We start from the raw sequence: 25,093 nt of genomic DNA, 5'->3' as shown, positions 1-25,093 counted from the left end.
AGAATTATTATCATTATATAGCATTATTGTTTCAGCCAACTCCCATACCAACATGGCTATAGCCATTACTCTTTGAATGTTCTGCCTTTTGCATACGATGCAAAGCATCAGCCAAAGTTGCGGTTTTCCTCTACGAAGGCATTTGTACAACATCAACATCACACAGACACTGCTATTCTGGTCTATATGGATACACCTACAAGTGGAGTCCATTGACCCCTGAATGTTCCCTGAAAGATCAAAGGTTTAAGTGATGCACTGTACGTGCCATTGATTTACTAAAGTTTACTAGAACCTTCACTTAACATATGGACTTAAGTGTCAAACTGGAAATGGTCAATATACAGTATGTCATTCTAAGTCTCATGTTTTAAACTTTGTCGTAACGCTTTTATTTATATATAATACTATCATTGCACCTGTCAAACTGTATTATGTACATGGACAGCCTAGGCAGACACAATTACAACAGAATACAAAAACAGTGACGTTACACACACGCACAGCCAATGTGGCTATTCTGGTCGGGTAGGTTGTGATGTTTGACCCAGATAGAGGTTTAGAGGTCAGATGGCAAATGGAGATATGTTTCTCTTTCCTGCTTCTACAGTATCCATTATTTACCACTCATTTGGTCCACAGCCACATTGCAGACATGCAGCTGTAGGGCCAGGGATTACCATACGCTCGTGTGTGCATCTCCACTGCCATGCCTGTCAGTCCACATCCAGCCTGCATCTCTCTACTACTAACATTATAGAGCACTTCCACTCTGGTTGAACCTGATGCCCACCTTTCCTCCCTGTCTTCATTCTTTGTTTCACTCATTGCCGTTTGTTTATCTCCACATCTCTACATTTGTCTCTCCATCTTCAATGCATTCCTCTTTCTCTTTGTCCCTTCGTCCGTTTTCTGGGTAAATACAGGTCACTAACAGGGACGTTTATCCTTTGTTCATTCCTAGAAACATACAAAACCCCTTGCTTTAACTTTATTGAAAGATCCCACACAGATCCCAGAAGAAACATGCATGCAGCGAAATGTCTTCCACTCTTACAGTAGACTATAATACTATAAAATGTATGTTTAGCTCAGTGTATGTGGGTGGCTGAGGTTGTGTGTTGGTGTGTGCGCATGCGTGTTGGATTAGTAAACAACTTGTGGCTGCAACATTCATGAACATTATTGTATAATATATCGTATGATGTGTGTGCTGCATCAGTTTATTGCGCTGATCAGGAAATAAACTGAATGAATACGGGCAAGTGGAAAAGCCTGGAACCCTCACTGGTTTGGTGCTTTGTGTTAAGGAAACAATAATGACTCTCAGGAATGAATATATTTAGAAGATGGAGAGAGGGAGTGAGCGTTATCTGAGAGCCTGAGATCTTCGGTGCCAAGACTGAAACACTCCCGGATGGGGGGTGTCATCAGTCACTCTATACATGTCTGACCTCTTGTGGACTCTGTGCAGTACTGCAGGTTGAAAACAGGAGGACAGTGGGGCTGCCAGGAAGATCAACAATTTATCTTCAGCACTTAAGCGGGTAGACAGTTCACAAAACAGTGGCTGTGTCAGCAAACACACCCTATATAGTCATTCACTACTCCCTATATAATAGACACTATCATAGAAGTAAATTGAGATTTCTGACATGTACCTTTTGTGTGAGTATTCACATGCGTGTTTTCATTCAACTGTGGAATATTTTGACAACGTCAAATAGAGCTGGACAGTAAATGTCATGCACTAAATGGTAAATAGGGAGTGATGTAGGACAGCTCCACACTTGTTGACTTCAGTTTGTGTGGGTGTGTGTGTGTGTGTGTGTGTGTGTGTGTGTCTTTTGCAGGTAGATTTCCTCCTTCCATTTCTCACTTCAGTCACATATTTGTTATCTGTACATGGTCTCCAAGGTGTAACCAGGACCCAGAAAGTACTTTCCCTCGACTGTCCATTCGGCAGTGTGTCCAATCCTTCAGCAAAATGTGTGTGTGTGTGTGTGTGTACTGTACATCAAGGTTATTCAATTACAAATGAAATTGTGCCAGATTAAAAAAACAGGAAATATAGAGATTTTCAGCAGCCTATTTAAAAACTTTTTTAACCTTTTGATAATGACCAATTTTAAACAAATGCAAATTAATGTAGTACAAAACAGATAATAAACAAGTGCTTGCCACTCCAGGCAGGATTAAACTAAACTGACAGTTTTACCTTTCAGGGTTGACAGATATATGTTCAGTAGAGTATGTCCCTACTTGTGACTGTCAACAGCCAGCAGGTTGATTTTTGAAAGATAATGTGTTGTTACGTAAACATGCTTCCTGATCGGTACTGCGTATGTGCAACTCTCTGCTGAGATGAGACCACTAATTCAATAGACAAAAAAGGGGATGATTTGAGTTATTCATTCAGCAAATGTGTCATGGTTACGTATGTAACGACAAATTGTGTTACAGTGAGTGTGGGCCTTGTCACTCAGGTGATCGTGAATCTGTTTTCTCCTCAGGCTGTCCAGGCTAATGGCATCTCAAGACCTGCGCCCGCTTACCTCGCGTAAGTCACATTAGAACATGAATGAGATGATCTGTCTTTCTCTTACCCAAACATGAACTCATCACTCATCTCTGCTGCGTTTTCACAGGGGAGGGAACCCATTTGCCACAGTCAAGCTACGCCCAACTGTCACCAACGACCGCTCCGCACCGGTCATCTGATCTGCCCACATTTTTGCACATCCTCCATTCCCAGGACCTCCAGCAACACATTCTCCTGGTTTGGATAGAACAAAACTTGGCCAGTACTGAGGGAGAGAGGGGGAAAAAAAGCCTTTTGAATCCAGGATCCTCTCACTGTTGCAAACTCTCCTATGGAAGTATTTTGGAACAGTTTTATCCACAGAACAGATGATCATGTATTTAAGATAGATATATTTTCCATGTATATTTTTGTCCTGTTTGTGGTGGTGATATTTAAATGACCACATTCTTACCTGCACTCGAGAATTGGATGAATAAAAATGACAATACTGCAATGTATTTATACTGTTGATGTTGCTTATTAATCATCACAATGACTGTTGCCATTTCTTTTCTGTTGCCATAGGACAGTAGAATGTACTGTAGAGGACATATGCATTTCACCTTCAGGTCCTTATGAAAATGTTGCATCTCACTGTTGATATTTAAAAATGACTGTCAAATGCTGTCAGGAGTTTTAAAAGAGATGCATCCAAAAAGGCACACAAGTGATCTTGAACCTGAAGTCCCTCTTGTATATGCAGTTGTACAACAGATGCTATAAATATTGTCCTTTGCCATCTAACTTAACTTTTTGTAGAGCTAGACAATCTTGAAGACAGGACTTATGCCTTAATGACACATACATACCTACTGTAAAAATATCATGCAGCTGTTGCATTCTTATGGACATGAGTGGTGACAATCATCTTCACATCGACGGTTATTTCTGCTTTAATCTTTACACATGCCCCTCCCCCTCTCTCATTGCACCCGTAATAGAATTTGCTCTATAAAAAATAAAAATGTATTTCTTCAACTTGTGGTCAGTTTGAATGTTCAGAATGCAAACTGTATATTTTAGTGCATCTACAAGAGTAATGTTCACCTATTTGAAAAAGATCGAAAAATAAATAAAGCAGTCAACAACATAATTAGCATTCACTTTTAATTACAGTAACTCATATAAAAAGTAAGAACCTCAATCATAAGAGCGTGCGTAGTGTGTTTTCTCAAGCAAGAAGGTTTTTTTTTTTTAATCCTATCCACCAAGTTATCTTTCTTCTGCCTTGGACAGTTAGAAAACATGTTTCTGCGATGGAAGACGTTGACATGGAGATACTGCAGACACAGGGACATGGACGTTCTCATTGATTGTCTGGTTGGGAATAATGGGGCAGGGTGACTTGTCACAGAGTAGAGTACTAAGATAAAAATCCAAGAGATTATACACATTATTGAGAGATTTCTTCAGCTTTTACTCAGGAGGCTTTCTTGAAGTGAAACTCCACATATCAAAGGAGCAGTGTTCACTTTCCTATTAAAGTTTTCCTCTTAGAAGTAGGTACAAGTCCGAAGTCAAACAGTGATTGAGGTTGTAAAGTCGAGGGCATTTCAGATTGTATGTACCTGAGGTCTGCATTGGCCCTGGAAAAGCACAACCCAGCAGAAGAATCAAACAAACGGTGAGTGCAAATATGGCCCCAAGAAATAATAATCAAAAACAAACAAACTGGTGCGGGCTTCCTGTCCAAAGCAAGTCCATCGCTTCAGCCAGCACAGTTCATGTCCAAGGATCATTACATGTCGTATTTTAAACATGTACGTGTTTTTCCATGTGTTCCACACTGAGCCCCCCACCCTCCCAAGAAAAGGGGTTTCCGGAAAAAAATAAAATACATCAGTGATCTATGAGGATGCTGTGGTGGGTACAATTTTGCTAAGCACAATGTTAAACACAAAAATGTATACAGTGAGCCAGCAAAGACAAAAAAAGGAAGAAAAATAATCCTATAGAACTACATGTTCATTCTGGCTTGACGAAACAAGAAGGAATCTGCTCAGTTGCTTGGATGACTGAGCGAAATCTACAGGCGAAATCATGACTGATGGAATCTCTGACCACTCAGCATGTAGTGAAGGCACTGACAACAGCTGGCCACTTACATATGCTAGAATATATCTTCAACTAGCAGATAAACACACTGAGACTACGAATTCCTCTAATAAAAACTCATCATAATTCATGGTAATATCACTTGATCATTTGATGTACATTATGTAATGGCAACAGCAATGTGCAATATTAAGAAAAGATAACAAAATAAAAAGAAATAAATGCTGGATTATGTGTATGTGTGTATGCACAAGATCACGAGCAGGTGCACTAGTCGTGGTTTGGTCCCTCTAGCCAAAGGTGGCGCCACAGTTGGGACATCTTCTCTGACGCAGTGCGAAGCAGAAAAGGAGACCCAGGGGGAAGAAGAAGATGGCACATAGGATCCCCAGGCAGGTGAAGTCATCCTCTAGGACACCAACTCTGCAACACACACATAACAGAAACCATTAGAAAGGAACACATACCAACGAGAAAAACTTTTGATTACTAAACAGGCCTACCAGGTACAGTTGTTGTTTTTTTTTGTTTGTTTTTTAAACAAGTGTTAAAGTTCCATGTTGGAAACATCCACAAGAGATGCAAAATGAACACAGAGCTGCAAAACATCCCCAAGACACACAATATGACCACAAAGAGATTCAAAACATCCCCAGAGATGCAAAATTACCACAAAGAAACGCAAAACATCCCCATGAGACGCAATATGACCACAAAGACACAAAAAAGAGACGCAAAGAGGAAACCATGAGACACACCATTATGGGTCCAGCAAGTCCCTGGCTGTAGGCTATTTGGAGTTACAAATAGAAGCTATTCAATGATATAGTTTCATATCAGAATAACTTGTTTATTCATTTATTACACTGAATAAACAATATAACTATTACTAATGTACAGTTAACTATTGCCAAGAACACATTTTACAAGTGCGCCCCACCTCTTTAAGACTACTAGACATCTAACTTTACAATATCTTAAATGTACATAGTGTGCAAGATGTAAGGGTTGCTGAGCTTATGTTGATTGCAAAAAAAGTACGATCTAGACAGGGTTTTTGCCTCGTGTGGAAATAAATAAAATAATAATAATAAGTCAAATAAAAGAACCAAATAATTGTCAGAACATGAACCAACTCGTCTTGAAGGCATCTCAGGTGTCTCAGAGCAGCTTTAATCCAGAGTCCCGTAAACAAAGTGCTAACCATGGTCTTGTGACTGCACCACACCGACCAGCAGCATGGCCAGCAAATCTGCTGCAGGCCTAGCTCCTAAAGAGACAGGAAATGAAACGCCACTTTGGGAAGCACTTACTGTTACTGCTTTTAAAGAGTGTCCCATGGCTATGGATTTTTGGAATGTAAATTAAATAGAAATAATCTTAATTACAGTGAAAATATTAGACACTGCTGTGATGAACTGGGTTTCATATTATTCTAGTTAGCTATTCTACCTAAAATATAATTTGCTTAACTGGCATTGTAAACAAACAGTGATTGGTCTGCTGATGTTGGAAGTATTTGTATTTACACAACTTATTTGTACACTGGTGCCAGGAACTATGGCTTTCATTGAGCAAGTAACCATGGTCATGATGCAAATGCTAAGTGTACGAGCCTCTCTCAACACTTCTGTTTCACATGCTGTAGACAAACACAATATATACTAGTGCGGGTGTGTAAGTCTATAGGGTACTTTTAGAAATACAGCTTTGTAGAGCAAAACATTTAAATTAAATACATGAATTCATCACTGCAGTCTCAGCTAATTAGTCAAGTCAGTCAACAGTCATCCTTATTTAAAACTGATTTCATATTACAGTTTGAGAGACTGAGAATCATGAAATGAATTGCATGAATTACAAAGCAAGCACATAAATAACCAAAACCCAACAGTTCATTCACTGGTGAGAAGAAACAATCCTGCGGCACTGCTGTGAAATGAAAAGCTACATAACCCGGTTCTTCAAGTTCCTGGAATGGAGATACAGTATATCGGGAGTAAATCTGATTTCCAGTTGGTGCGCTTGTGAATTGCATCCTGCAGCTACCTTGGGCCCCATGTGGTATGACCCGCTCCGTCACATGTTTGAGGCTGAAATCATCTGACTGACAGGATGTTGACTCATGCACAGTGAAACGCCTGTAAAAAAAAAACAACCTAAAACTGAAAGCCATGACCACTTAACAACAGGTCACACTGTAGGCCTGACTAGGAACAATGAAAACACATACAGATAGCAAACGTGTTTAAACACAAAGACACACACACAGAAAGGGATGGTTTCAGCCTCAAAAAAGGAACTGTGCACAGATTCAGAGAAGCAGCTTAGTCACAGTGAACATGGGACACTCCTCTTTAAGCATGTGCTAATCTAGAGACTGGAGAAATCAAAGTGTTCTGATGTGTCCTCACCTGCAGGCAGGGCAGCCTCCCACCACCACTACAGAGGGTTGGATGATGGTGTAAGTCCCAGCATAGGGCTGCTGGGCAATGGCAGGGCCCATTTGGGCTGACGGGTATCCTGTGGTTGACAGAAGGTGATGGCATACTTGTTATATAAATAATATTTAATAATTAGAAAGTTACATACCACATTTTGAGTTTTATTCAGGGGATTTTAGCATGAATGTGACCATGCACACTCAGCAGTGACACATACTCACAACCAAAGGCCGCACTTAATAGTGTGAACAGGTTCAGATAGTACTTCAATAGATAGTTAACAGAACACAAGTTAATGAACTTCTATAAGCACTGACACAATGAAAGAACCTATTGTGCCATTTCAAATTCAAGTTAATAGAGCTTTAGTCCAGCAGTGCTGAGGATGAATATATATTCAGGATAGCTTGATATGGGCAATGAGAGGGATCAGCGTCATGCCTTTCAATAATAAACACAGCTCAGATCTACCAAAAAGCAGATCTTATAATGAGGTTGCCATAAATAAAAGCCTGGAGAAAGTCAAAGAACAGGTTATGACCGAGTCAAAGCTGATTAGAGTGTGAACGTGTTGTGAGTGTTTTTGGAGGGACACACTGTCAGGCCATATTGTTTTTTTTTTTTTTCCACCACTTGTGTACATCTGCAGTGATTTTTAAGTCACCTGGTGAACTTTGATACCATAATCCACACCTGCCTTCTCAGAAATGTTTACCAACACGTTTCTGTCTCCTTGTGAGAGAGACTAAAACTCGAACAGAACACAGTAGTTTTATAAGAGTTGCAACAGGCTAGTTTCCAGAATGAAAATGACACGCAAACTTCCTTGTCGGACTCTGCCCACGGTCAGATGACATCAGCAGACCTGTACTGTACAAGGCCAGGGGCTAATGTAGCACAACAAAGCAGCGTGCACAATGCCAAAATTTCAACATTAATATTTCCCAGTCTGTTGCTTCGTATAAAAACACCGACTGGGTGATTTGCTGATACTAAATAATCTGACCATAAACTTTACTTGTAATCTGTGGTAACTGGTGGTAAATATGAATAACAGACAATGCTACTGACATACCACGCATGCGCAACAGTGTAGCACCTGATAAACGAAACTAATGACTCCGTCAAGGTATTTCAACTTCAAAAAATCTCAGGCACGCTGTTCCAAAATTTACCCTCTGACTTCCTGACGCTCCCAGAAACAAAGCGAACTAGAATATTATATTTCTTTTAAACGAAGACGGAAGTGGGCAGAAGTGAGACCTCACTTCCCGTCTGGCTACTTTCTGGTGGACGGGAGGACCGTGTAAGTGTGCGACATGAACGGGGCTACTTGCCTTGGCCATCAGGGTACGGGTACGGCGGCGGGGCCGGCTGGGGGATGGCCCCATAGCCGTGCGGCTGCTGCTGCGGGCCGCACTCATAAGCCCCGGGGACGGCGTTGTAGGCGGGAGGTCTGTCCTGAAGAAGGGGTTTGCTGTCCACCATCTCACCCGTCGTAATGTGTCCTCAAGTTGTCTCGCTCTCTGCCCTTAACTTAACGCTACCCCAGCCACAGAAAGGGTCAAAAACTGAACTTCGGCTATTTTGTTTCCGCTGCCCGGAAAGCCGTGCGACGTTGGTTGGCACGTAGTGCTGACAAAAACAAAGAAAAGACGCTGCGCAAAAATGAAACTTCGTCCCTCTCCATGCGCCAACTTTGACTCCGTCGGCGCAACAACCCCAAATATTTACCAAATGTCCACTTTGAAAACAGGAATGGATTGAGTAAGTCTGGTAATGGTTAACTTAACTCCATTTCCCCACTTGCAGTTGGTCCATTGGTACCAAAACAACAGTAATCTGTCATCGCAGCACCTTGTAACTCAGCTGGAAGTCAGAGAGGCTTTTCCTTTCTGTCCGGATTGTCACAAGAGAAAAATCATGTGATGAGCTGCTGTAGCGCCTCTGCGCAGTGAAAGGCTTCTTAAAGCGACAGCTCGTGAAAATAAAAGGCTGTGGTGCAGCTGCTGCATGCAGCTAGTGCACTGCAGAGTCTTTATCTCAAAAGCGTGCGATCGCTACGCCTATAACACGATGCATACATTGACAATATTTACATACAGTTTGTTAGGTAATTGGTTTACAGCGCCAGGGTTTGAGTGGACCCCACGTGGGGAGGTCAACCTGTTCACACTGTGACTTACATAATTGCTGTCCTCATTATGAGTGGGCTATCCTTAATGTTGCATAATTGCTCAGATTTAATCAGAGGATAGTTTGGGGGAGGACAAAAGTGAGTTAAAAATAGAAAATATTGTGATTTTCACTCTAGTAATGGGATCCAGTTATAATGAGTATCAAAACTTTAAAGACAAACTACTGAAATAATATCACAGCCTAACGTTTTATTTATTTATGAGGGGATGTTTGTGCATTTTAAGGGTGATGTGTAGTCGCTTTTTTTCTCTTGTGTTACAGCGACTTTATCTACAGGACCTGGAGTAAAAATATTAATGCAGATTTCTTTCCTGTCCCATTAATCATCTCGTGACTCCTCTGACTTATATGTGACCCTTTGCAGGGGGGCCTGACCCCAAGTTTGGACAACCACTGGACTACGGTGCCTAACTTTACATACAGTAGTTAAGCATAACATAAAATTATACTTACACGGTGACGCCTCACTATTAACATTATCTGACGATGTCATATATAATAATATATCACAGTGAGTACTATTGATACTTTAAGTACGTTTTATTGATAAAACTACTTTTTGTAACATTTTGAATGCAGGACTCCACCTGCTGGTCAGCTGGTCTACAGCATCCCCCTGCAGCACAGGTGGGTCATAATTACATTGTGTACTAAAGTGTGTCACCACCAGTGGTGGAACAAGTACTAAGGTTTTTTTTTTAATTTTATTTAGCATCAAATTATACTTAAACTACCAAAAGTAAAAACTCATTATGCAGAATGGCCATTGTAGAATACTGTATGTTATAATTGGTGCTTTAATGTGTTTATTTATTTAATGTTAAAATAGGGCTAATTTTAAATAGAATATATACTGCTAGGTAGCTTGTGAATTTACCCCCAGGGATCAATAAACTTTTAACGTAATATTTTGTACTATCTATTAGAGCTGATGTCAACTATTAAATAAATCGCCAACTATTTTGATAACCAATTAATCGCTATGAGTCCTTTTTTAAAGAAAAAACGTCCATATTCTCTGATTTCAGCTTCTCAAATGTGAATATTTTTATATTTTCTTCACACCCCTCTCGATACTTGGGTTGTGGACAAAAGAAGACATTTGGGGATATGGGCGTTGGGAAACACGATCAACATTTTTCACAATTTTCTGGACATAACTAACCAGATTAATCGATAATGAAAATCGTAGCTAGTTGCTGCCCTACTATCCATCTTATTCTGCAAAGTTACTCCTTACAAAAGTTATCAAATACATGTAGTGGAGTAAAAAGTACAGTATTTGTTGCTGAATTGTAGCGGAGTCGAGTATCAGAATATAAAAATGCTAAGTACAAGTACCTCAAAATTGTACAGTGTGCAGTGTATGAGTAAATGTACTCAGTTACTGTCCACCGGGCACCACTGTGTCCAAGGTGCTGAACCTGGGACTCCCCGGGTGAGGATATCTGACCGAGGTGCTGCGCATGCAAGGCAGCATCGTGGCGTTTGCTTTATCAAATATCATATGTTAGGAAGTTAGATTTAAACTTTCTGCGCACCACTCTGACATTAATTTATCCCTGTTGTCAGGCTGTACGTTCTTGCTCTTGTCCGTGCAGGACACAGATCACATCGGTTTAGACTTTTTCCCCCCTCTGTATTAAATATACTGTAGCCAAACCAGTAAAACCACCCTTGCGTTTCAATAATTAATTTGGCGCTGAATAAATTATTGAAATATGCGCATCAATCAGCAGCGGTCGTCAGAAATAAACACCTGGGGCTCCTGTGTGTCCACCAATAGGAGGGAGAGATCCCACACTCCTGCAGCGTTTCAACCAATCAGAGCGACACTTCCGCCATTTCCTGTTGTGGACTCCTGAGTTGGACAGAGCTTCCCTCTGGTCTTGAATGTGAATTAAAAAACACTCCCGGGATGTGCACGAATGCCTTTACTTCTTTTCCGCTGTGAAGGTGTTGCCCATGACAGAGCCTCATATGTAAGTAACTGCAGTGTGTGTGCCTCTGAGGGTTGGCTGGCCGCTGCCTGCATCCTGGACATGTAAACAGCTTATAACCGACTTTGCGGCATAACGTTACGACTCGATGTCAGCTCTCTGTGTTATTAGCGCTGCACGGCACGCTGTCACTCCAACTGTGCTGATATTTAACGTGGGCTTTGAATGTCTCCTAGCAGCATGGGCCTCGCAGACGGCAGGTATCGGCTGTTGCACTTGATGCCATGACACGTCTGTTGCTACTCCCTTGACAACCGCGGATCGGATACCAATATTCAGGTAGGCTGCTGTTTGAGCCCTCACAGTTTTTCATCCTTGATTTACTTTCACACCAGTAGGTTTAATGTCGGATACATTAACTTTATTGTATGAAATTGCACTCTTAAAAAACATTGTAATTTGATAGGCTAAATGCCTCCAGTTTCTTTTCTCTGTCTTTCCGTCTATTTGAATTTGAGACTAAAGTTCAAGCAGCTGCGTTTTTTTTATCACATAACTGTACATTGGTTTTAAATAAACCGAATAAATGCCTGTTTGAATGTACAGCTGTAGCCGAAGCACAGTGACTGTCAATACTGTAGCGGATTAGTATCAGTCGATAAGGCAAACGTCAAGCTAAGCACCTGGAATAAAAAAGACTTCCGGTCGGAAATTTCAAATTAAAACCAAAATGTCACGTTTCACTGGTCACTTTGAGGAAGAAAAAACATCTAAAATGAATCTTGTCATTTTGAGGAAAAAGTAAGAATCTCAGAGGGGGGGAAAGCACAGTGTATAGTTTAAGAATAATCTTAGAAACCTTAGAATAAAGCCAGAGTTCAAGACTGACGTCAAAACTTTGAGAGTCAAGTTATACTAAAAAAATGAAATCTGCTCTGAGAATAAAATAAAAATCAGAAATGCAGATTTTAAGCTGTGAATTCTGATGACATGATACAACCCATCACATTTATTTCTCTTATGGCCCTATTCCTCTTTCCCATTAAGATAAGATAAAACAAGCCTTAATTGATCCGCAGAGGGGGAATCAGGTGATACAGCAGCAAAAAACAGAAAGTTTAAATAAATGGAGTAAGTAAAACCTAAATAATAATAAGTATTTAAAATAAGAATAGAAATAAAAAAATGTAAACTATATAAGAGCGTTGAAACTCAAAATTACAAGGCGACATAGTGTTGTGATTAGTAGCAGCAAAGTAGAGTGTATGTAAGAGTAATATGATACCATCTACTGTAACAGCATACACCAGAAAAATACAATGTATGATTAAGTAATGATACTTAGTGTTTGTCTGTATTGATATAGAAATATAATAAATATGAATAACATATTACCAGAATATAGAATAATATATGGGATATAAAATAATAGGTGAAATGTAGTAATATAGTTAAATATGTTATAAAGTATGGTACAGAAATATAACAGAATATAAAATATAGTATATTATGAGTGCATAGGTCATGGATGAATCTAAACGCAAATGTAGCTTTTACTCATTGCTGTATCTCTTCAGTATATCGATAATAAAGCTGAAGTACACCGAGTCATAAAGATCATCTTGCATTCTCCGCTCAGGGGCCATCATGCCCATCACGTTGCTGTGGGCCGTGGATGTGTATGGCAGGGTGTACAGCCTTTCCACAGCTGGCCAGTGCTGGGAGCGCGCAGACGACCTGCTGCTCGAGCTGAAGCGCGTCAGTGCCGGGAAGGGCCACTGCTGGGGCATCGGCTGCGACCACCATGTTTACCTCAACATAATACCGAGCGAGACCCCCATCCGCTACCGAGAGGAGACCTATGAAAACCAGGTCAGCCCAAGCTGTTTGTTTGTTGTCAACAACAATGTAGATGCCGTAATGCTGAAGTGCGGTTGCTCTGTTTGTGTATGTTTCCAGAGGTGGAACCCAGTGGACAACTTCACTGACACTCTGCTGCCCACTGACCGCTGGCCGTGGAGCGACGTGACCGGGATGAGTCCTCAACCGCTGCACAGCTTTGAGCTGCCCTCCCGCAGCTGGGAGTGGGAGGGAGACTGGTATGTGGATCAGAGCTGTGGAGGAGTACCCAGCCAGACTGGGGTAAGAAACAACACATGAAGACACAGTACTTTTTATTTATTTCTATGCTTTTTTTCTTGCTTGCTATCTCTCTAGATTTGACTAATGGGTTATAAAATATCTTATCATACTCTAGTGAGACTGTGTTTGTGTCTCTCCTCAGGGTTGGGAGTACGCAGTCGATTTCCCAGCCAACTTCTCTCCGGACAAGAAGTGGAACTCTTGTGTTCGTCGCAGGCGGTGGATCCGCTACAGGAGATACATAGCACAAGGCTCCTGGGCGAAGGTTTGGACTCTGTCTGGTTATACCATATATCTGTGTAGACAAGTTGAGGACTGGTCTGACTTAAGATTCAATGTTGCTGTGCCTCTGCAGATCCCCCTGGACAATCCCAGGAAGCCGCCCCTGCCGCTCTGCGACATAAGCTGTGGTGGTTGGGAGATGAGTGACCAGTCTGGAAGGTATCCCTACCTCTGGGGGGTGTCCCAACAAGGACAGGTCAGTCTGCTGGATCAACGCTCTCAGGTTTTAGAGCATGTGAAGTACACCTAGCTTTCTCCATATTTAATTTTTTTCAACTTGAATGATTACATGCAACCCTGAGGTTTATTAAAAATCTATGCTGGAAGTCAAAAAAAGTTATGTATATTGTAAAAGTTCCTTGACTGATACAGCACTGAATAGACCCTGTTCTTGTTCACTGGAGTATGTGTTTTCCCCCTCGACAACCTCTACACACTTTTTATACAGTCTAATATGTGTAAATCAAACACACTGTTTAATCTATGTGTTTAATATGAGAGAATGCATGGATCACAGTCAGATACAGTCACTTTACATTTTTGGCCACAAGAGGGCAGCATGACCACATATAATTTACATATGTACAGTCAAACTTTAAGGTCAGCTAAATTTATACTTAAAATAATGTGGTTTGATGCTCCATTAATGATCTATATACAGTATATCAACATAATATATCTTATCATTTTGAGCAAATGAGCATGTTACACCATGTTCCACTCAGTCCAATTTTAGGTTTTTATCATGACCCTGCAGGTGTGGTTCAGAGAGGGCATTCACCCTCGGGTTCCAGAGGGCACCAGCTGGGAGGAAGTAGAAGTGCCCAAGGAGGTGGCTCAGCTATCGGCGGGCCCGGGAGACCTGCTGTGGGCTTTACTCTGGGATGGGAACCTGCTGGTCCGTACTGGCCTCAGCCTGGACAGCCCGACTGGTCAGCATTCATTGTAGTCCACATTTACCTCCTCCAAAAGCATCACAGAAAGGACCACCGGTAGCATCGGCATGTGAAGTCGCCCAAGTAGTATCAGCAAGCAACACTTCTTTACAGTTTTCAAAATCAAATATGATGGTTAAGGATTAAAAGTCATTTGAGCAAAAGGTGCTATTAAAGCTAGCTGTAGCTTTGTAGGACGAGGATTTATATAAAAAAAAAAAAAAAAAAAAACTTCAACTACCACAGTAATGGTGGCAGCATGCTGCGATAGGGTCACACAACATTTTCTTCTTCTGTCAGGCACATCATGGGTAGAGGTGGAATCACCGGGAAAGGAGGTTGAAGCGCTTCACGTGGCTATAGGAGTTAGTGTGGTCTGGGTGGTCACCAAAGACTATAAGGTGAATGAATACTCTTCACACGCATAAAAATCAAGCATGTTTAATAGCAGCTGTTTATTATGGTGGTAACGTATCTGTATGTTTATGTGCATGTGTTTCAAGGTGTGGTTCAGGCGTGGCGTGAACTCCCACAACCCCTGTGGCTCTGGCTGGATCAGCATCGGAGGGGAGATGATGATGGTGGATGTAGGACTCAATGACCAGGTTACATACCTTTTTGATGAGAACCTGGGCCTTATCACATTGTATTGCTCTCCTCCCTTAAAAATAAAATTCAGAAGACAATAACAAAGGCAACTGCATAATGTAATTGTGTTTGTCACTTTTGCGTATAAAATGTAGGTTCAACATTATAGCTACTACTGCTGAAGGGTTTTTAGAAGGAAAAAAAACTCAATGACACAAGTAGAAGTCTGTAGAAGTCTTCAGTTCTTATTCATTCTTACCTTTTGTAGAGTGAGTAAAGTAAAACTAGATTGGATGAAAATGTATTACAACATAACCTTTAAATGCATTAGACACATAAAACAACATATACTTGATTTTTGTCAATTATATATTTAGTAGTATCATTTTTCATTCCTTTGAACCTTATTATAGGCTGTTTCCACCTCAGCCAGCCTCTGTACTCTAGCTGCTTCCCCTCTGAACGATTCATTTTACCCTCAACTGTGGATCTGGTTTCAGGACAAGCCAGGTCAGGGCTGGGATTGGGGGCAGAAAGTCTTTGCTCTGTATCACTGCTAAGGACTTTGCTAGCACTGCAAACCCACATCTCACACCTCCTCCTCTCCTGTCTCTCACCCCTGCCTCCCCCTCCCCCCACCCCTCAGCCCTTCTACCTTCTAGCCTCTAGTCCTGCCCCGCTGCTGCACTGTAACACGAGTACAGCCAGCCGTTCCAGCCAATGTCCCAGCAGTAGCACCTCAGGCCCAGCCTTATATATCCCAAGACTACTTCCCTACTGGCCTGACACATGGGAGACTCCCTAATTAGAAGCTGGCCAAGGCGTCGTCATCATATCCCATATTTCATATTTCAGGGCTGTAATTATGGGTATGGCTTGTGTGAGGTGGCAGGCACCAGTATATGGCCTTATAAAGTAACAGTCGCCTGTGACCTAGTAGTGCCTCTCATACAACTGAAGTGATAATAAAAGTTTTATTTTATTCTACCACATGTATCCTATCAGTTTTATGCTGTTGCTGAAATTTCGTTTTTGTCATTACTGAGTGTGTTTGTTTAATTGCTCAATCAAGTATGACATGTTACAACGGGTATGTGGGTGTGTGCCCGTGATCACTGCGTTTCACCTTTTTGTTGTTCTACATTGTACTCCTCTCTCTTTTTCTGTCAGGTGTGGGCGGTAGGTGAGGACCGCGGCCTGTATTTCAGAATGGGCGTGACCCCGTCTGAACCGAGCGGGAGCGGCTGGATCCCTGTTTCTGCCCAATGGGGCAATAAAGAGGTTATTCCGCCCAGGTCTGTATGAATAATTGAGTCGAATCTTCTTGAATTTTGTGAACTTGTTTATAACCTTTTTTTCCCCCCCTTCTCTGTCTGTATGTGTTTTTTTGTGTATTAGGGGTGAATGTAAGTTTAGTGGCCATCTCACGGAGGCCTCACAAGGCTCAGTTCTGAGCTGCGCTGACTCGGACTCAGAGTTAGGTCCTACTGAAACACAGGACAGCACTAATGACACCCCAGTCCTAGAGGCAGCAGCCTCCTCTGTAGTCCCTTTAGGGGGAGCTGACACACCTACACCTCCCCTGAAAACAGAGGACACTCTCTTAGTCTCCCAGCAGGACACCCCCAAACCATTCATCCCCGCCAGCGATAGCTTCATTAACAGCCTGGTCTCGGACCGCGACAAAACTTCCACGCCCCAACCGTCCCTCACTGAGGTACCGCAGGAAGAGAGCGAGGTGGCCTCCCGAGCCCCGATACTCCCGACCCCTGAGGCTGCAGGACATGACGTCCCCTGGATGAACGTGGATCTGGAGGGGGCAGAAGCGGCTAGAAGCGCACAGGCGGCGGGGTCCTCACAGGGAGATGGCAGTGCTGCTGCCACCTATGCCCTGGGGACTCTGGAGACCCCTGAGGGCGTTGGAGAAGGGGACGGCCCAGTGTGGACCTGGATCTCTGGCGGAGGCTGCGATGTGGACGCGAGTTCACAGATCACCTGGCTTAGTCCTACAGGTATATGGACAACCAGTATTCAGTGAGAATTTAAGATTCATGTATTTACTCAGTTAACAATTTACAAATGTCAAAAAACACATTGTCACACATTTATTTGATTGTCAGTTTATATCTGTGTTGTTTTAATGTTGTACACTGTGTCTGTGTGGTGTGTTTTTACATGTATAGAGATCTGCTATACGTGTCATCTCTATGGTTGTCTGTCTAAACGTCTGACTTGTGCGTCTCTCTGTCAGGTCCTCTCACCAGCTCTCTGTCCCTGACTCCAGTCCAGTCAGCAGCCTGGAGCGAACAGCAGCAGCAGGAACACAGAGAGGAGATCAGCAAGAAACCGCTGGAGAGAAGCCACGTAAGGCTGGTTTTCCATCTCTTTAACTCCTTCTTTTTTTTGTCGTGGCTTGATTATATCCTCCTCTCTTGTCATATTTTCTGTGTCTACATGTTTTCTGTGTCCCTCGCCAGTCAGTGTGGGTGCGTAAAGGTGCGTTACGCTGGTGGAGAGACTGGAAGCCTCAGCGCTGGGTGGACGTGGGTGTTGCTCTCGAGCAGTCCACCAAGTCGGACGGCAGGAAAGACAGCATTTTCTTTGTTTACTACACACAGTATGATGAGAAAAAGGTTGGTTTTGCTGTTTAAGTTATGTTCAGTTAAATTCTCTTAGAAGGTGACAGATGCGTGGATAGCACCAAGAATAAGATCACCTCATGTGTTTTATTAACTAGACAAGTCGCAGTTGTGTTTGGTTCACTCTCTTTATTCTCACCTTCTTGTGTCTTTGTTCCAGTACCTTCATGTGTTTATAAATGAAGTGACCGCGCTGGTTCCGGTGCTCAGGGACTGCCACTATGCCTTTGCTGTGTACACAGCCCAAAGGACCAAACAGAGGTGGCCTCTGGTACTGGCCGCACAAACTGAAAAGGACATGAATGACTGGGTAACAGTAAATACACAAAAAAACAAACAGAGCATGCAGCAGACACTAAAGTGAAAATGTAGCATAGAACTGTTTTTTGTCTTTTACTTTACGAGTATTTACATCTACTAGCTAAAGCTCATTGCTGATCACGTTCCCTGTTGTTTCTGGGTCTGTCCTGTGTGTTTAGTTGAGCCTGTTGTCTGACTGTTGCTGTGAGTGTCGAGGGATCACAGGTCCCCCGTCCAGACAGGCCCTGTGGTCCACAACCTCAAAGGGCGACATCATGGTCCATGACCCGTCCTTCTCCCTGGAGGCAATTGCACACACGCTGGCCTGTGACCTTATGTGAGACTGATACCAACTAGTAGTCTGCTTTATTTTGTTTTCTCTCTTTCTCTTGACTTGGTTTCCCATCAGCGTTTGTGTGTGTGTGTACATACCGCTCTGCCTGGTGAAAGTGGGTATTATTTGTGCTGCTAATCTCTTTTCTGCAGTGTGTGGAAGCACTTTGTCTCTGTGTGCTAGCAATTATGTGGCTAACGCTGGGTGCTTGCGCTGTATGGTGCTGCAGGTTCTGGCGGCAGGTCCCGGGTCACCTGCGCTGTGTAGAGTCTAACAGTCTGGGGCTGGTGTGGGGCATCGGGTGGGACGGCACCGCCTGGGTCTACAGTGGGCGCTTTGGGCAACAGCCCACCCCGGGTAAACAAGCCCCTGTAGACATCTCCCAATATGTTTCCCACATCTTCTCCTTGATACTGATATGCACAAACCTTTGATGTGTCCTTTTAAATTACTTATATATATATATATATATAATATAATATAATATAATTTTTTTTCTTTTTGCTGGTTCAACTTCTCAAGCTCAGATTCTCTTGAAAGTCGACATTTTAGGTGATGGGAATTTGAGATGGGAATTTTATTTTGATTTCTATTTACACGTCAAATGTTTATTCCATCTATACATACTATAATGTAAATAATGATTAGCTGCAGAATGTCAGATTTGTGTCAGTGTCAATAATTAACTTGCAAACACACAAGATCGTAGCAATGCATCTTCTTGCTAACAGCTTGTCATTTTGTGTGCACTTGCTTTAGCATGGTCCAAGACCCTGCCACCTGTTGCAGCTGTAGAGACACACAAATGTATAACTATTTTATATACTAGCATTTTAATTGTTGCCCATGTTTGTGTTGCAGGAGATGCAGTTCAGATGCACCAGCAGACTGATGTCAGGAGTGTTCATGTGTATGAGAATCAAAGATGGAACCCTATGACAGGATACACAGACAAGTAGGAACATTTCATCTTTCACGCTGTTTAAGTCTTTGCAGTCGATCTTGATCATAGTAGTTGTCTCCGGAAACATAAATGTTTTTTGTGGGGGGGGACTTTTTCTTTTTGTGGGGGGCTCCAGAGGACTTCCTACAGACCGCCCTATGTGGAGTGATGAGAGCGGCCTGAAGGAGTGCACCAAAGGCAACACACACCCGCCCTCCCCTGAGTGGTCCTGGGTCTGTAGAATCGATGCAAAATCCCTCCTGCACGCACATTTCATTTGTTGTTTCATCGCCGTCTAATTCTCCTACACAAAACTGTTTCAGGTGTCAGAGTGGGCTGTGGACTACAACGTCCCCGGAGGGACAGACCAAGAAGGCTGGCAGTACGCCGCAGACTTCCCCGCGTACGTTACTGTTATTTCTCAGGATGCTGTCTCAACATTGTAAGAAAGAGAAGCATGCTATTTGACTCTGACTTATCTCTCTCCTACAGGACATTTCATGGCCACAAAACCATGAAAGACTTTGTCAGGCGCAGAAGATGGGCGAGGTGAAACTAACGCACACTCTCACACATTTCTGTGGTGTGTAACTCTCAGTTTCTTCATCGTTAAAATAAACACGTATTCTGCGTACAGGAAGTGTAAGATCACATTGAGAGGTCCATGGCAGCAGGTCCCACCCATCCCTCTGAGTGACATCTCTCTGATGCCATGCCTGGCCCAGAGCAGGATGGAGCAGGTCCCTGTCTGGGCCCTCAGTGACAAGGGAGATGTCTTGTGTCGTCTTGGAGTCAGCCCCCAGAACCCTGCGGTGAGAAACGTGCTGATGAACAAATTCGGACAGTAAACATTTACAGTTACTTTTAGAACCAAGAGAGATTTTCAGTGAGAGCAGCAGGAACTGTTTCTAGATCTACTGAATATTCATAGATCTTAGATTTCATTGTTATTACTGTAAAACTTTAATTAATAGCAGAGTCCCAAATAGCCGCCTACTCCGTTTACTAGCCTGGTGTGGGAACACATTTTGACAAGTAAACGCAGGTCTCCATTAAACGCCTGGTCTGGTTTTTACAGAAGTTCTTTGGATGTATAAAACCCCTTAAACCCCGCTGGGTTGCCCAGCTTTAGCTGCTTCTAAGCTGCTTAGATTGTTAATACAAATATTAATATTTAAATGTATGTCAGTATGGACATGCTACACAACATTAGATCGGTTCGATTCTCCACAATTCAATCTTTCAGTTCATTTAACAGAAACAAAAAGCCCCCAAGTCTAATTCTTGAGAGAAGAGATGAAAAGGGGGGGAAAAGTGCAGACTCCTGTTTCCCTTTGAAGTCCGAATGTCTCCGTTCCTTGATTATTTATATTCCTTTAGTCTGTATGGGTCCACCGAATTTACCACCAAAATTAATCCAAGTTGTGAAATCTGTCATGTAAAGTCCATCTCTCTTTGTCTCATCTGCCACACTTCTCACATCATGCACCGTTATGTTGTTTTCATTACGTTGCTGCCTTCAAAATAAAAGCGCATAAGCCGTCTGTCGGAGCTAGATCAAATGAATGACGTGTATTTGATATTATTGGATCATTTTTATACAAGTAATATTCTGTTTGAAATAAACTGTTTCATAGTAGTTTCAGTTTCCATATGGACGCCTGTCCCAAATAAAAGCAGGGTCAATTCAGTGATTTTAGCAAATAAAAGCCCGGCCTATTAATCAGTTTTACGGTATTTCAGTGTGTCGAAAACAACACTTCTCTCATGCTTCAGTGTGTTTGATCTCACAGGGAAGCTCCTGGCTACATGTGGGCACAGACCAGCCCTTTAAGTCCATCTCCATCGGCGGAGCCAACCAAGTGTGGGCCATCGCCAAGGACGGAGCTGTGTTCTACAGAGGATCCGTTTCCCCACAAAACCCTGCAGGTCAGTTGACCTCTCTCTCTTATCCTGTAGCCTATGCAGCATTAAAAGTCAATGAAAGCTTTTATTGTTTGTGTACATGCACCAGGCAGTAATAGACCAAATAGAGCCCAACTTCCAGCGGTCTTGTCTCTCTACAGGAGAATGCTGGTACCACATCCCGTCTCCCCTCAGGCAGACCCTCAGACAGCTGTCTGTTGGGCGGACCTCTGTCTATGCTGTGGATGAAAACAGTGAGTAGCAGTAAACACCACATTTTTCTACTTTATTAGAAAACTTTACAAAATTGGAGATAATGAATTCTAATCAAATAAACCCTTTTCATCTTCATATAGGCAACTTGTGGTACAGACAGGGCCTCACCCCCAGCTACCCTCAGGGCTCGGCCTGGGAGCTCATCTCCAACAACGTCACCACGGTTTCTGTAGGGCCGCTGGACCAGGTCAGTATTAGCAGACAGGAAGTCACTCCAGGAAATGAAGTTGAGGTTACTTTGCGGACACTGTATTTACCAAAGCCATTTAAATTGCATCGCCTCAGAAAGCTTCAGGACAGCGGGCATGGTGATGCACCAAAGACAAGCAAGATCCGACTGCGAACTGTACCTGATAATGAGCCATGACTGGCTGATGATTGGCTCAGGGCTGTTGTTCTCTCCAGGTGTGGACCATAGCAGATGGAGTCCCAGGCTTCCCTGCTGAGACTCCTGGAGCTGTCTGCCACAGGCTGGGGGTGGGACCCATGCAACCCAAGGGCCAGTCCTGGGACTATGGTATAGGGGTGAGTCCATGACCCCCTCTAATTCCCATTTCACGGATAATATGATAAAAGAACATACACACTTTAGTTGACCATATATCTCTGTTCAAAATCATTTTAGCTTTTAATGTTGGCACTCAAGGAATTAAAATAAAGCTGGAAAGATATATTATATATATACTTATTGTCAACAAGACCAAAACCAACAATGTGGTAATACTTTCTGACTTCCCATCCTTGTCTGTGTTACTCAAGCACATTGGTTCCTACTGAAGAAATACATCTTTAAAAAGCTGACAAATTATTTAAGTTTTTAGCACACATTACTCAAATGGGAGTAAATACTGCAAATATTTTCAGTGAAGGACTAATAAACGTTGGTATTTTCAGCAGCAGGACAGTGCGTGTGTGGGACTGACTCAAAAGACTAAAAAGTGCCCATGTTTATCATAATGAAGAATGTGTCACCCAGTGCAACAGTGTGGCTCACTAATGTGTTTTTAGTTTCTGACATTCAATGGAGCTCTCTGGCACAGAGGACACGGGCAATATTTAAAATACAGAACATCAACAGACTTCTCCTCTAAATATGAAATAGTGCAAGTAAAGAGTTCTGGTTAACTAGATTGCAGAGCAGGACAGAATTTCAGGTAGCAGAAAGCAGCTGTTGTACCAGAACCAAAGCACAGCAATATCACACAGCCAGTTTATTTAATTACTTCTTTAATTATTTTTATTACATTGATTTAATAGGAATATCGTGGCCTTGTTGGTGCACGTTACAGTGAGTAATTTGCAAAGGAAGTTAGCAGATAGTTATGAAGATGCTTGCAGGTGTTATTTTCAAGTACTGAGTCATTTACGTGTGTTTGACTTTCAGGGAGGATGGGAGCACATCAGTGTGAGGGGGAACTCAGCAGAGGCTCCTCGTGCCCCCCATCCCCCTCCTGTTGGACCGCCACGCAGCCCGCTCCCCCCGCGGCCTCTGACACAAGTCAACGGGAATGCTGTTGGTGTGTAGCATCCTCCCATCTCCTCCGGCCACAGCCCTGTTTGTGCCTGGTATCCACATTTGTCTCCTCAGACCATTCCCACAGGCCCTAATCCCTTCATGTAAAGGGAATGCAGAATCATACCACTGAGTTTATACAGTATAATTTGGTTGGATTTGACTCTTGATTGATGGATAAATGTTAATCCCTGGCTTGTTGATGACAAAACAGGAAAGGGAGCACAAGAGCATTTAAATAGAATGGATCTTGAAGGGAGTGCATGTGTTTGCTCTTACTAGGTTTTGGCTACTGGGTGTTTTGGGATCTAGCAATAGCTTTCTTATACACAATGTCCTGTGAAAAGCTAAGAGAGTGGGGACTTTGATAAAGGGCTAAGGTTTGGCTACCAAACTAACTTGTCTTCACAAACACAATCCCACTGTAGCCTACATTGTCTTGTTTTTTTAGAGTCTTGTTTTGTTTGTTTTTGCCTGACATACATTTGCATGTGAGTTAATTTATTTATTATGCTTTTGTTGAATTTTGTTTCTCCATGTTTTGACCTAATATATGTTTGCAGTGGAGTGTTTTGTGCCCGTACTGCTACAAAAAGCATTTCTGATCTAGAAGGCTTTTTCCAAAAGCACTGGCAAAATTTGAGGTCTTCACGCCTCAGGCAAACATAATGCTCTTTAATCACGACTGCAGAGAAAAATCTGGAAAATTCCTTCTGCATTACTAGATAACCTCTCTATCCGCCTGCAATAAGGAAAGTTCTTCCTGTTAGTATTCTCTCCATCCATCCATAACTGCTATGACCACGATATGACCGTGACTGTTGAAACTGCACGGCAGGTCTGAATGTCACCATGACTTGACATTCTTCTTACAAGGGCATTGACATGTGAAATAAAGTCTAAAAATATTATTTTATGTTCTGACATCATTTCAGTCGGTCTGGAAAACAAGTTGTTGGCAGTGGGGTACCAGCAGAGAAGTATTTATTTTAATAAATGGGCAGTGGAGGTGAAAGTTTCATTATTTTTATTACAGAAGACATACTGACTTGTCATATTAGGAAAATCACAGGTGTTACAAATAACAAAAACAGGGACTTTTGTTCCGTTCAAGTGTCCCAGTAAGTCATGACAGTGAGCTAGCCTGTAACACCAGGAACCTGAAACTAGAGCAGCTAAAAGGAATTCAGCCATCAACCTGTGCCTTTTCCTACTGCGACTTGTCAAAATGTGTATTTTTTGTATTTGAGCGATAGTAGAGATACAGACAGGAAATACGGGGGAGACATAACATGAAACAAAGGCTTCCAGCAAGAAACGAACCATAGACGTTGCCATTATATTTGATGAATTTTAGCCACTCGCCTACTGGACCCCACAGAAATGTTATTCACCTTTGGGGCTCCTATCTGTGGTAAATATACAACCCTTTGTTACACTTGTGCCAAGTTCCATTCGGGATTTGGTTGAAAGCTCCGAGCAAAGAAAGTTGGCCTTGCGTTTGGAGTACATGGACTGTACTTATATAATGCCTTTTCAGTCTTCCAACAAGGACACAGTGACTGGATGAGGCAGGGTTCGACCTGCCGATCCTCCGATTAGTGGGCAACCTGCGCTACCTCTAAGCCAGTTGTTCTCAAACTTTTTCACATCAAGGACCCCTAAACACTCAAATTAGACCATGGACTCCAATCTGATAGGAGTTTGGCTTGTTTAATTAGAGAAAGTGTATGAAACTCATGAACAAAATAGTCATACATTCTGTCACTGTGTTACTTATTAGAATTATAGTGAAAATAAATTATTCCCCTTTTTACTGGGGACCCCCTGGAACCCCGTCAAAGACCCCAGTTTGAGAACCACTGATCTAAGCCACAGCAGCCTCTTTAGTACTTAACACAATAGTCATAGTATTTGAAGACATGTACAGGTACCTAGTGAACAGCAGTTTGGTGACCTATGCATGTGCCGCAGTAGTATGTGAGCCACAGCTTGATTAGGGTTTGTGCTAGTT

General features: G+C 42.4%; 3 protein-coding genes across 6 annotated transcripts in view; 2 read left to right on the top strand and 1 right to left on the bottom strand.

The window, feature by feature from the left end:
- Positions 1–3,562, top strand: part of baiap2l1b (BAR/IMD domain containing adaptor protein 2 like 1b) — a 32,198-nt gene extending 28,636 nt beyond the window's left edge. The window contains exons 13-14 of the mRNA XM_046028385.1: positions 2,514–2,560; positions 2,649–3,562. Coding sequence (XP_045884341.1) covers positions 2,514–2,560; positions 2,649–2,721 — 120 coding nt within the window. The 3' untranslated portion in view covers positions 2,722–3,562. The remainder of the gene's footprint in view (positions 1–2,513; positions 2,561–2,648) is intronic.
- Positions 3,563–3,677: 115 nt separating this feature from the next.
- Positions 3,678–9,048, bottom strand: bri3 (brain protein I3). The gene is made up of 3 exons (XM_046028396.1): positions 8,421–9,048; positions 7,054–7,162; positions 3,678–5,062 (listed from the first exon to the last, which is right to left on the bottom strand). Exons 1-3 carry the CDS (start codon positions 8,569–8,571, stop codon positions 4,930–4,932), a joined length of 393 nt encoding a protein of 130 aa, XP_045884352.1. The 5' UTR covers positions 8,572–9,048; the 3' UTR covers positions 3,678–4,929.
- tecpr1b (tectonin beta-propeller repeat containing 1b) lies at positions 8,254–23,990 on the top strand. 4 transcript variants are annotated; one of them, XM_046076609.1, is made up of 26 exons: positions 8,254–8,389; positions 11,462–11,561; positions 12,862–13,094; positions 13,182–13,364; positions 13,507–13,629; positions 13,720–13,842; positions 14,404–14,578; positions 14,882–14,982; positions 15,085–15,186; positions 16,340–16,464; positions 16,568–17,181; positions 17,421–17,533; positions 17,647–17,802; positions 17,969–18,118; positions 18,288–18,445; positions 18,672–18,799; positions 19,304–19,397; positions 19,522–19,618; positions 19,709–19,788; positions 19,878–19,934; positions 20,023–20,197; positions 21,179–21,314; positions 21,452–21,544; positions 21,647–21,753; positions 21,972–22,091; positions 22,951–23,990. In XM_046076609.1, exons 3-26 carry the CDS (start codon positions 12,870–12,872, stop codon positions 23,089–23,091), a joined length of 3,576 nt encoding a protein of 1,191 aa, XP_045932565.1. In that variant the 5' UTR covers positions 8,254–8,389; positions 11,462–11,561; positions 12,862–12,869; the 3' UTR covers positions 23,092–23,990. The 4 variants fall into 4 exon arrangements, with proteins under 4 accessions (XP_045932565.1, XP_045932551.1, XP_045884329.1 ...); XM_046076595.1 differs by lacking the exon at positions 8,254–8,389 and adding an exon at positions 11,104–11,264; XM_046076604.1 differs by lacking the exon at positions 8,254–8,389 and adding an exon at positions 11,111–11,264 and having other exon boundaries at positions 11,459–11,561.
- Positions 23,991–25,093: the final 1,103 nt, after the last annotated feature.

The sequence above is a fragment of the Micropterus dolomieu genome, linkage group LG02, assembly GCF_021292245.1.
Source record: "Micropterus dolomieu isolate WLL.071019.BEF.003 ecotype Adirondacks linkage group LG02, ASM2129224v1, whole genome shotgun sequence".
Classification (NCBI taxonomy): domain Eukaryota; kingdom Metazoa; phylum Chordata; class Actinopteri; order Centrarchiformes; family Centrarchidae; genus Micropterus; species Micropterus dolomieu.
The sequence above is the reverse complement of the archived record's forward strand: the minus strand, read 5'-3'. Positions and strand labels throughout refer to the sequence as shown.

Coding starts and splice junctions, on each gene's coding strand:
- tecpr1b (XM_046076609.1), top strand. CDS start 12,870: ATGCCCATCACGTTGCTGTGGGCCGTGGATGTGTATGGCAGGGTGTAC. Junction 16,465..16,567: donor AAAGAGGTTATTCCGCCCAG/GTCTGTATGAAT, acceptor TTTGTGTATTAG/GGGTGAATGTAAGTTTAGTG. Junction 17,182..17,420: donor CACCTGGCTTAGTCCTACAG/GTATATGGACAA, acceptor TCTCTCTGTCAG/GTCCTCTCACCAGCTCTCTG.
- bri3 (XM_046028396.1), bottom strand. CDS start 8,571: ATGGTGGACAGCAAACCCCTTCTTCAGGACAGACCTCCCGCCTACAAC. Junction 7,163..8,420: donor CCCGTACCCTGATGGCCAAG/GCAAGTAGCCCC, acceptor TGTCAACCACAG/GATACCCGTCAGCCCAAATG. Junction 5,063..7,053: donor GGAGGCTGCCCTGCCTGCAG/GTGAGGACACAT, acceptor TGTGTGTTGCAG/AGTTGGTGTCCTAGAGGATG.